Below are 12,296 nucleotides of genomic sequence, written 5' to 3'. Positions count from 1 at the left end.
TATGGTAAACAGATCATCCTGCTCACTGACCCACTTCCTGCCAAACGTGTGCTATAAACCTTCATTACGGAGAAAGCAAAACTAATAGTTCACTTTGTGTCTCAGCCATTTTGGCTCTCCCAGTGCACCAGCTCTCCCCGCAAAGCTTCCATTCCCAAAGGCCTTGCTCTCCCAGATAAGCCTGAAGGCCGTCAATTACAGCCACATCCTCAAACCTTTGCATCCAGAGATAAGCTGTGAAAAACAGACCCCTCCTGCTTTTCCTCATAAACACAGCTTTTTACTGGAACTGCCCCAAATGTATTCAGCATTGTGTGTGCCCTCGAGACATTTGAGGTATAAATACTGCCTTCTCTTTATATTCTGGAAGCCCAGTTCTTTCTGAAACTGTAGTCATGTGTAAAAAAGAAAGGAAAAAAAAAAGAAAGAACTAGAAACATCTCTCAAAATTGTCTTGACTTTTCCTTTGATGATATGATATTTACTAAACCACAAGGTGGATGCTGATGACAACAGAAGGAAGAAAAATGTGGACATCCTTGGCCGCTAGGACTCCTCCGATACATGATTTTGAAATAAATAATGAAGTGAAAACTCCTAAGGCTGAGCCCCATCCACTGAAGACCAGCAACAGCCAGCACCATCGTTACAAACAGTAGCAGCTTGGGGGTCTCTGATGCTACCCTGTGCCTCCTGGCCCGGAGGTTCTGGAGATCTGTGGGGATGGGGGGTGGGCTACCTGTCGGGGGGCAGTGTTGGAAGGCCATGAAAGGGTGTCCCTCAGGTGGGATGGGCCTCTGGGGCATGTGTCTGCTGCGGGCAATGAGAAAAATCCACAGCCCTCCCATAGCAAATGAAATTTATGTTATACCTCCTAAAAGTTAAAGACTCAACAATAAATATCCTTAATACTTTACCCACTCAGTGTCATACTGTGTTCTTTGTAATAAACACTATGACTCCTTTCCTTTTAATATCTATATTATATATATATATATACATATATACACATACACAGATAAACAGATATCTGAATCTCTTCTCAGGTATAACATATTTTATCTTGTTTACTGTGACTCACCCTGTTTTTATAACGTGTATTTGAATCACTTTCCAGATGTATACTATGAATTTGCTTACTTGTGTGTCCACGGGCACACAAGTGGATCCCAAAAACATCTTTTGGAAGCAGGTAGGGTTGGGAGAAATCTTGCATTGTACTTGTGCACATAAAACAAGCCTTGTTCAACTGATTTGTTAAGAATTGAGTTGCGTGGTCCCCCAGCTTCTGGAGAGGTACACTCCAGTCATGGCTTCCTGCCTGTGGATTTCTTCATACAGAGCAATAATCTTATCTCAGACACCTCCAGACCTGCGGTCTTATTTCCACCAGGGAAGAAGACGCTCTGCAGGTGAGTGACTGTGTATGTGGCCTTAAGAAGGGTTCACGTGTCTGCGGGCACATGGAGGGATGATCTGTGTTTTGCAGGGTGTGGAATGTATACGGAAGTGTGTGCTAGTCTACGTGTGCCCATCAGAGTGGGGAGGTGTGACTGTCCACGGCAGGTGTGCAGGGGTGGGGTGTGCCAGGGTTGTCCGTTAAGGGGCACTGTGACTTGGAAGGGGACAGGCTGGCTGGGGAGTGCTCCGTAGAGGGGTTCTGTGTACAGAGGCTGAGTGTGTGGGTGTGACTGGTGCAGCTGACGAGGTGTCGTGAATTTCTCCTCTCTAGGTTTGTCTCTCTTCAGGAAACAGCCTCAAGCTCCCTTTAAAGAAAAGATCTTAATGACAAAATTCAAGTTAACAATGATGATATCACAATGAAGTCATGCATGTTAGCAGAGGCAGTAAAAGTGAGTGCTTCTCCAGTACACAAGAACTTTCGTCATGAGAGTAAAACTAGAAGACTAAATACAGTAGAGACGTATGGTGATTTCTTAGACTAGGAACTGTAGGACTTACTTGATTACAGACATGATAAGGTCTGAAACATCAGGGGAGCCCGTGGGGGCACTGAGAGCTGTGGAACTAAATCAAGAAAAAATGCCCCAGACTCTACCACGAGAAATTAACAGCAGTGTGGGGAACTAGTTGTCTTTCAACCCAAAGAGTCCTAAGAGAATGCTTCTTACTAGTATCAAGATAACTCCTCAGATTTCTATTATGGCTTTTAGAAATATAAAGTCTCAGAGTACCCTTGGTACATTAAACTGAACTTCTAAAACATAGCCGTAAGAGAGAAAATCATAAAGAATTTCCAAGATGTTCTTCTGACAAGATTAGAGGGAAAATGGCCCAGGGACTATAGGGTTTTCTCACTTGGTTTCTCTGTGAATGCAAGAGAAAATATGTACCATGTATAAAGCTGGTCATTCAAAATTAAACTCACAGCAACTGCAGACCTATGCTTAAATGCTCCACAATTGCCTGCACTGAGGTGTAAGCCAGGTCTGTTATTTGAGGATGGGGCAGAGAAAGGACAGATGAAGGAGCAGGGGGGAGAGAGGAGGGAGCCTGAAGCAGTAACAGCATCACTGGTGGATGGTAATCTTTCAAAGGCAGAAACAGAGATTAGTCCTTAATCCTGTCCTTCACTAGGCTTCAGGGGGGAAAAAAGTGGTGTAGGATTAATTTAGTGATAGAAAGAAGATGATGATAAGATAAACAAAATTAAGGCCCATGCCTGAAAAGAGAATAAGAGGCTTACAGATTTATCAGTAGTGATGAAGATATGAGATACTTTTTAACTGAAGTCATGGGTGGATAATGTATTGACATTAACATGTACCTTTGATAGACAAAACACTCTAGGGCTGTGAGGATTCGCTTTGCATGTGAAGGGCCAAGAAAGAACAAATAAATAATTTTAAGGAAATGAACTCAGAGACAAGGTTGTTGTGAATTACCACCGATGACTAGATGATCAGGGTTTCAGGGGATAAAGTTTAAATTGAATAAAAGTGTCCAGAGCTCCTATGAAAGGGACCAGAGCAGGGTAGTAACCCTCACTCAGGAAAACCACAGACCTCAAAGAAATGAGGAATCTTCTCTGATCTAATGTCGAGGGCTTCCAACTGCATTAGTGACCTGCCTGCTGGCTCTCTGGGACTGAGGACTTCTCACATAGCGATGTTTCCGGGGAAGGTTAAGGCTGTGTACGTGTCCAGGGCAGACCAGCTGACTGAAATGGTGTGTAGGGTCACAACAATTAGAAAGCACCAAAGATAGCAAAGAGGGAGTGGTCGGTGGACAGAACATGCCAACTCCCTGGAAGTGCTCAATTTATAAGTTAGCTGAGTAACATCAGTTTTGTGGGAGTCGTTTATCTTGAGTAAAATCTGATCATAAATAGCAGCACCTGACAAACACAGATCTCAAGAACTTTTCACGGTGCTCTTTCTTCCATTTTCTTAAAACATCTCTTTATTTGGTTTCATTGGAAATTTACAGTATTTTCTCCAAGATCATAAAGCAGCGTGTGGACAATGATATATCAAAGGTATTAAAAACACAACTCAATGAGAATACATCCATGTAATTGTTCTCTTTCTTATCAGGATTTCCTAATACTTCTACCAGAGAACATGTATTTCTTATGCATTACACAAAAAGAGCATTCTTACCGTGTTTTGCATTTCATCAAAAACTTCTTGAGAGATAAAATGATAATCAACCCGATCTCCTTCTCCAAAGTAAGGCAGTCTGGTGGTGTGACAGGCCCTGAAAACAGAAAGTATATAACTCCTATCTCTTTCTATTAATTTGAAATTCAAAATGGAAAAGGTCTTGGCATAAAGTGTTTTAAAAAATTAAAGTGGATCCACAAATCATAAAGTAACATAACCATGAAAACCCTGAGGTTTGGCAGTGCTAGACACATTCACTTGCTATAGTGTATAGGGATTATACAAATTTTCGATTCAGTTCCGATCAGTCACTCAGTTGTGTCCGACTCTTTGTGACCCCATGGACTGCAGCATGCCAGGCCTCCCTGTTCATCACCAACTCCTGGAGTTTATTCAAATTCATGTCCACTGACTTAGTGATGTCATCCAACCATCTCATCCTCTGTCATCCCCTTCTTCTCCTGCCCTCAATCTTTCCCAGCATCAGGGTCTTTTAGAATGAGTCAGTTCTTCGCATCAGGTGGCCAAAGTGCTGGAGTTTCAGCTTCAATATCAGTCCTTCCAATGAACACCCAGGACTGATCTCCTTTAGGATGGACTGGTTGGATTTCTTTACAGTCCAAGGCACTCTCAAGAGTCTTCTCCAACACCACAGTTCAAAAGCATCAATTCTTTGGTGATCAGCTTTCTTTATAGTCCAACTCTCACAAGCATACATGACCACTGGAAGAACCATAGCCTTGATTAGACGGACCTTAGTTGGCAAAGTAATGTCTCTGCTCTTTAATATGCTTTCTAGGTTGGTCATAACTTTCCTTCCAAGGAGTAAGAGTCTTTTAATTTCATGGCTGCAGTCACCATGTGCAGTGATTTTAGAGTTCCAAAAAATTTAGTGTTGGATTACCAACACTTTGTTGGATTATCAACAGTAAGTTTTCACTTATTGTTCTTTACCACCTTCTGAGTCATGACCTCTAATATCACATCATCAAACTTTAAGAAACAAAACAATATTTATCACCCATATACTTTTCACCCAGATGTTTTCATACGCTCCCTGGTCTATGGCTGTTTTCTGGAATGCTCCCTACCCCACTCCTCCATCTGGTTAGCCCACTTGTCTTCAGGACTCAGTTTAAGTGTCACTCTCAAAAGGCCTTTCTGAACCCTCTGTGGCTGGGTGATGCACCTCTTCTTTATTCACGGGCAGTCTCAGTGCCTGCCGCCAACTCCTCCCCCACCCCCTTGTTCAGGACCCCATCTCCTCTACTGCTGGAGGGTGGAGACCAGCCCGTTCCTCATTCCTGCCACACTCCTCAATCTATATGAACTTCCCATGAGGATCCATGATTCCAACACTGAATGGCATTCTCAGCTCAACCAGAGAGGGCTCTTCTGCCCGCTGTCTGAAATAGCATTCCCACAGCTTCCCTGGTGGCTCAGATGGTAAAGAATCCACCGACAATGCAGGAGACCCAGGTTTGATCTCTGGGCTGGGAAGATCCCCTGAAGAAGAAAATGGAAAATGGCAACCCGCTCTAGTATTCTTGCCTGGAGAATTCCATGAACAGAGAGGAGCCTGGCGGGCTATAGTCCATGAGTCTCAGAGTCAGACACGACTGAGCACACACATGCACGCAACCCAGCTCGCCACACCCAATTACTGTTACTCCTTCTTTTTTCTTTTTTTCCCTATCTTGCCCAGGAGGATGTATGAATAATAAAGGGAGCACTTTATGTTTCTAAAATTTTTTTAAATTAATTTTAAAAATTTTCTGCCATACCACAATGTGAATCATCCATAAGTATACATATGTCCGCTCCTTGAACCTCCCTCCCCCCCCTCCCCACCTCACCCCTTTAGGGAGTCGCAGGGTACTGGGTTTGAGCTCCCTGTATCATATAGCAAATTCCCACTAGCTATCTGTTTTACATATGGTAATGTATGTGTTTCAACGCTACTCTCTCAACTCATCCCACCCTCTGCTTCCCCCGCTGTATCCACAAGCCTGTTCTCCACGTCAGCGTCTCTATTCCTGCCCTGCACATAGGTTCATCCTTACCATTTTTCTAGATTCCATATATATGCATCAATATACGATATTTGTTTTTCTCTTTCTGACGTACCTCACTTTGTATAACAGGCTCGAGGTTCATCCATCTCATGAGAACTGATTCAAATGCATCCCTTTTTATGGCTGAGTAATATTCCTTTGTATATATGTACCACAACTCCTTTATCCATCTGCTAATGGACACCTAGGTTGCTTCCATGTCCTAGCTATTGTAAATAGGGAGTACTTTATCTTGTTCATCTTATCTGCCACTGCATTCACAGTGCCTGGCCCATAGTAGGCATTTACTAAGTATCTATAACATGAATGAATTAATTGAACATGTGAAGTGGACAGTAGCTGTGATGAGCTCCATTTTAAGATGACTATAAAAATGACTTGCCCAGGGACTTCCCTGGTGGTTCAGTGGTTAAGACTCAGGAGTTTTCACTGCAGGGGGCTCAGGCTTGATCCCTGGTTGGGTAACTAAGATCCCACATGACACGTGGCAGGCCCCCACCACCAAAAAAAAAAAAAAAAAAAAGACCTGTCCAAGGCCAGAGAGCAGGCCAATACTGGTCCCGGAACTAAACTGTGACTCCCAACTAGCCCAGGACTCTTGATTTCAGACATGCTGACTTCCCAATGTTAAGTTCTGGGAATGCAAACTGATTTTTAGATTATCCTACGGCTTTAAAACAGGAGATGCAAATAGCTAGACACGTGACATGCTATTTCATTGACTCCTCACAAAAAGACATGAGGTAGGTAATATTACCATTACCATTGGTTATATTACCATTACTACTGTTATTACCTCATTACCACTGTTCTCATTTTACAGATGATGAAATTGAGACACAGCAGTGAAGTAACATGACTCAGTAACAACCACAGGATGACACCGAAGTCAGGTTCATGGGGTCACAGAGAGTCGGACACGACTGAGCGACTGAACTGAAGAGGGTAAAGTCACAACCTCAAAATCTTCTCCATTTCAAAGTCAAAAACAAACAAGCTTTTATAATTCATACTATTGTTCCCCTGCCTTATAGCCAAGAACTAATACTCTAAAGGTAAAGGTTTTAAGATCACATTTAAATTGCACACTCAGGAAAGTGCACACATTCTAAGGGAAGGCGGTCCCAACACCGTGACCTTCGTTGTGATGTCTGCTCGCACCGACATCTCTTCCCACCACTTGGCAGGGACCTGAGACCCTCTGTTTGTTGGTGTCCTTGACAGTCAGGACAGATAACTCAGTGACTTCGCTTCAGGTACCGCGCACCCTTAGAGCAGCCTTTGTACACTGTACTGAATTTGCATTTTCCAACAAAAGAATTGAGTGGCAGGGATTTTCTCAGAATTTTTAAAAGAAAGACAAAGCAAAGAAGCAATCTGAAGCTTCTAAGCAGATAAATAAAGGGATGGCTTCACTGACGTGGAGAATGCTGATGACAGAACTGGCATCCACTGTGGAACTTTCTATTAAGAAGGACCTGAGATGACCTACGGTTTTTTGAATCTGTCATCCAGTTTTCACATATAGAAATGTTTGCTCTGTAGCATGCTGTCTAAATATGAATATCTTAAAAAGGAAATACTTCATAGTGAAAGAAATGTTTCATTAAACTTAGATAAACAATTGCCAGATAAAGAAATTTGCTTGGGCCATCACTGTTAATATGTTTCCTCTCCCCGGTCTAAACATAATTTCAATTGTAACTTACATTTCTATGAGTTTATTTTTACTAACTTACTAGTTAAATCAAGGTAAATTAGTTAAAACCTGGTTTGCGATGGGAGCCATACTCCTTGTTAGTTTCATTTAACAGACAAAAGAGCTGAGTTCGCAGTTAACCTCAGACTACAACACTGGTGCTCAAAGTCTAAGGGTGAGTTACGCATTCTTAGAGGCGGATTCACTGACCAGCTGTCATCTAGGATCCTAACAAACCAAGTCTGTGGACTGGGGGAGATGATCAGGACAGAAAGGAATATGGAAGGCCAGGCCAAATAATGAAATGTCACCACATCCGGGAAGATGTAAGAAGAAGAAGCAAAAATGTCTAAGAAGAGCTAGGAGATGGCTGAGGGAGTAGAAGTTTTTTCAGTGTGATTCAGAAGCGTGCAGATTTAGAATCTCAATTCTGGACCAGATTGCCTCAAGAAATAATGAACTTGTTACTGAAAATATTTAGGCAGAGCGCATTTTGGCTGTGAGCGCATCCAAACTCAAGCACATTTATACAATGCCATATTGTGAGCAAAGGACCTCTTTCAGTGGGTGTTCACAAATGCCCAGGTATTCCGAGGGTGCTTGGTAGGCATACCGAATTGGTCCCAATGCCCAATACAAATGTGTATTAGTAAGTCACTGGACACAATTTAAGAGATCAGGAACACAGAAGATTCCAGCATGTACTGTGTCTGATTATCAAAGTCCAGGAAGACACTACTCTGTCCACTTTCCAGTAACTACATACCACTTTCTAGTTCGTGCCAACACCTGTCACTATATCCTAACCAGTCTCCTAGTTTCCAGCCTTCCCTCCCCAAACCCTCTCCCAAACTGCCCACAGGGCCCACTTTCTAAAACGCAGCTGTGACCCTGACACTCCTCTGCTTAGAGATCCTTTATGGTCAGACCCCTGACTTTTTCTCTAGTCCCATTTTCTGCCATCTTCCTCCATGCTTCACGCTTAGGCAGGCTACAGTGGATAATACTCTCAGTTAATCAAATGTGCCTGTTGTTCTTTCTGCCTGGACTGCATTCCCTGCTCAAATCTCACATCCCATTTACCTCTCATTTCTTCTATCACAGAGGTTCTTCACTTCCCTCATCATAGCACCCATCAAACTATCTTGTTAGGTGGCTTTACTTAACTGAATCTCATATAGGTTGTAAGCTGCTAGGAGGACAAGACCCATGTCTGCTTGTTTCATAGTTTTATCGCTGGAACAAGGCACATAGACAGTGCTTAAGAAACACTGACTGAAGGAATAAATAAACCATTGTACTAGTCTGTCACATCTGTATAAAGGGGCATTAGATTAAACAGCACTAGGGAGCTATAGCTCATATCATCTCATTTAACTCAATAGCTATGGGTCTCTGATTTACCATATTATTAGTAGAATATATTTAGTAGTCAACATCATGGAAAAGGTTATAAAAATAAAGATTTCTCTTTGAAGAATAAATTTTTGCTTTCATGCCTAATCAGATCACTTTCAAGGCCTTAAATCTGGAAGATGAACAGGTATGCTGGTATTGTTTTATGTTTCTTTCATTATCCAGCACTCTTCCAGGAAGCTACTGATTTGTGCAGTAATAGTAAGACTAGAAATAAATGGAGAGACTCGGAAGGCATGGCCTACCTCTAGGCCATGGATGCGTGCTCAGTTGCTCAGCTATATCTGACTCTTTGTGACCCTATGGACTGTAGCCTGCCAGGCTCCTCTGTCTATGGGATTTTCCAGGCAAGAATACCAGAGTGGGTTGCCATGCCCTCCTCCAAGGGGTCTTCCTGACCCAGGGATTGAACCTGCATCTCCTGCATTAGCAGGCAGATTCTTTATTAGTGAGCCACCTGGGAAGTCCCATCTCTAGGTCACTTATAAACTGGTAAAGAAAGAACATTCAGCCTATTCCTAAAACCAAGAACAAATAGTAAAATCAGATCCTGAGGCAAGAGAACAATCTCTCAGCCACGCCAATATTTGTTATACCACTGAGATACATTTTTAATATTTATACATCTGGATATGCAACTCAGCATGTGAATTATTTCATTGAATGTCATAGTCTTGGGTAAATGCAATTTAAAAAGGAAGACAAAATGCCAGGAGAAAATGTGCTAAATAGAAGGGAAAGAAAAGATTCAAGCAAGCGCTAGAGAAAGCGCCTTTGTAAATGTTTATGTGTTTCACAATGAGACTATATTCACACCTTTTTTTCCCATTTAATTAAAAATCAATAAAATTTATGTTGGATGAAGACTAAAAGAAAAGAAAATCTAAACAAGAGCAATGGCTTGCCCCTGAGGATGTGCTTTGGTTTTATCATTTGTTTTAATTAGAAAGTTGCCGCGTATCATCGTAGTACTATCTGACTTTCTTACTGCATGAAATTACTGGTTTCCTAATACTCTTTATGGTCCAATGATATGCTCTTTGGGCTCCCCAGGTGGCGCTAGTGATAAAACAACCCGCCTGCCAGTACAGGAGACATAAGAGATGCGGGTTCTATCCCTGGATCTGGAAGATCCCCCCCCCGAGGTGCGCATGGCAACTCACTCTGGTATTCTTGCCTGGAGAATCCCATGGACAGAGGAGCCTGGCGGGTTGCAGCCCAAAGGGTCACAAAGAGTCGGACACAACTAAAACGACTTAGCAAGCACGCATGACATGCTCTTTGAGCCATGCCTTGGTGAAATTCTGAGAATGACCCTCCTATTTACAAGCCCTGACCTCTGCCTCCATGAAGATGCCAGAGCATGGTCAGACAAGGCTTCTGAGCCCATGAGGGAGGTGGGAGGGTGACTGGGGGTTTTCCCACTCAGGTTATTTTTCCATTCGCCACTAACCCCATCCAGAGGAGAAAAATAGCAGTGGCAACAGTAACATTATAGGAGCAGGAAGCTCATTTTAGGATTTTTGCTTTGTCATCCTGTGCCTCCAGACAAATTGCATATGTGAGGCTAACTATTTAAGGTCTGAGTTCCCCACCTTCAGAGTCTCTCCACTTATTTCCAAATATATTACAGTCATTAAGGCAAGGGCCTCATCAATATTGTTCCCACTGCATCTTCAGGGCCCAACACATGGGAAGAACTCAATAAATCTTTATAGAAAGAATGGATGAACAAATGAATGAATCTCTTCATCTCTCCATGTACCTATCAGTGGAGGTTGGAAAAAAAAAAAAACCCCTATGCTTCTTAGCACAGTAATTTCCCACTCACTTTTGCATATAATACCATTAATTAACTCATCCATCCATTCAGACAATCACTTAGTCATTCATTTAGCAAATATTTCTCATGCAAGTAGAAGCACCTGGCCATCTGCTGAACACTGGGAACTCAATCGTGAGCAAAGCTGGCAGTAGTCCCCACCCTCACTGGGCTTACAGTCGAGCAGGGGAACCAGGCATTAAGTACATCATCACAAGCATGATGGACAGATATTTAACAGTGGAAAAGCAGGATTTAATGAAAGTGAACATCAGTGGGGTTGGGGCGGGAGCTAGCTTTCCAGTGAGAATGTCAAGGCCAACTCGATTACAACCTTGATGATGAGTTAAGAGACATCTCCAAGAACACATCTGGCCCCGTATGCCTCAGAGAGCAAACCACAAACAAACAGGAAGGATGGGCTCTGAACCATTTGCAACAGAACTGGTGTCAGACATGTGAAAGGACTTCTAAGCAGGAAAGCCTTGGATCATGTAAGTCAGTTTGGTTTGCTAAAAGGTTCCACATTTACACATTAGCACCACAGTCAGGAGACATCTTCCGTGCCCTAATTTGATCGTCCATTCATTAGGCTCCACTTATCTTTCGAAGCAGGTTCCATACCGCTGTATAAGCATAAAGACACTCTGCACTTTTCAATTCTGATGTTAAGTTTTAATTTACTTTTTGTTGCTTCAGGGTGTTTAGAATAGATTAATGAGTAAATCCTTCTATAGTATTTGTTTCCTGGAGTTGTTCAAATGATGGATATAATTTTAGATCTCTAAATAAACGAACCTGTTTAACATGGTGTTTACATTGTTTGAACACATGTAGCTTAAGGGGAGGAACTTGTCTGTAATAGCATTAGAACATAATTTACATTTCTTTTTCTTGCCGTCTTATGTATCTTTGTAGTCACATTCTCAGCTCACTGAGAAACATCACTAATCTAAAAGTAAGGTCTTTGCTATACGTAAAAAAAGGAAAGAGGAAACCAGTTGAAAAGGTCACAGCAATAACTCTAAAACTGAGACACGGAAACCTTTAAAAAGTCTCTAAGTCCAGCTGATGATTTCCCCGGAAGGTTCTTGTGTTTTGGATATATCCGGCTATTTTAACTGAGTCATTTGGGAATCACACAGTGAAATATCTGCCCCAGAAAACTGAAAGGGTATACTGAATGCTAACCTGAGGGTAAGGAAAAGGAACTCTTTGGCTGTCATTTCTCGTTCCTTCCTTCTGAAATATGCCTCCAAAGAGGAAGACTTAAGCGGAAATAAAGCAGCTGACACGCTGGCAGCTTGCGCTCCGACAGTGATGAGGAGAGGCTGTGACTGGAGCGCAGACCCACCCCCCAACCCCCCATCACAACGTTGTGATCCGCGTGTCACACCACACGGCAACAGGAGGAGGCCATGCTCCAATACCAGGAGGCTTAATTAAGACCACCTGTAGTTCCAAATCTTGGAGCCGGATTTTGGCTGTGGCTGAGTGCATCAAAACATTTGGAGGGTTAAAGTAAAAAAAATAAATAAACACAGTGTATATCACAGTGTAATAACTGGCAAAGCAGCTCATAAACCTTCTATGCATGCCTTTTAACTTGCTTAAAATTAATACCCATTGTGAGCAACAGCGGACATTTTACAGCCTTA

The 12,296-nt window shown here is 42.4% G+C and overlaps 1 protein-coding gene across 3 annotated transcripts in view; it reads right to left on the bottom strand.

Moving 5' to 3' along the window:
* Positions 1 to 12,296, bottom strand: part of LRGUK (leucine rich repeats and guanylate kinase domain containing) — a 96,056-nt gene that overhangs the window by 38,970 nt on the left and 44,790 nt on the right. For all 3 annotated transcript variants that reach the window (XM_043463750.1, XM_043463748.1, XM_043463749.1), the window contains one exon: positions 3,624 to 3,720. In XM_043463750.1, coding sequence (XP_043319685.1) covers positions 3,624 to 3,720 — 97 coding nt within the window. The remainder of the gene's footprint in view (positions 1 to 3,623; positions 3,721 to 12,296) is intronic.

This window comes from Cervus canadensis, chromosome 3, assembly GCF_019320065.1.
Source record: "Cervus canadensis isolate Bull #8, Minnesota chromosome 3, ASM1932006v1, whole genome shotgun sequence".
Classification (NCBI taxonomy): Eukaryota; Metazoa; Chordata; class Mammalia; order Artiodactyla; family Cervidae; genus Cervus; species Cervus canadensis.
This window is presented reverse-complemented; position numbering and strand designations above follow the sequence as displayed.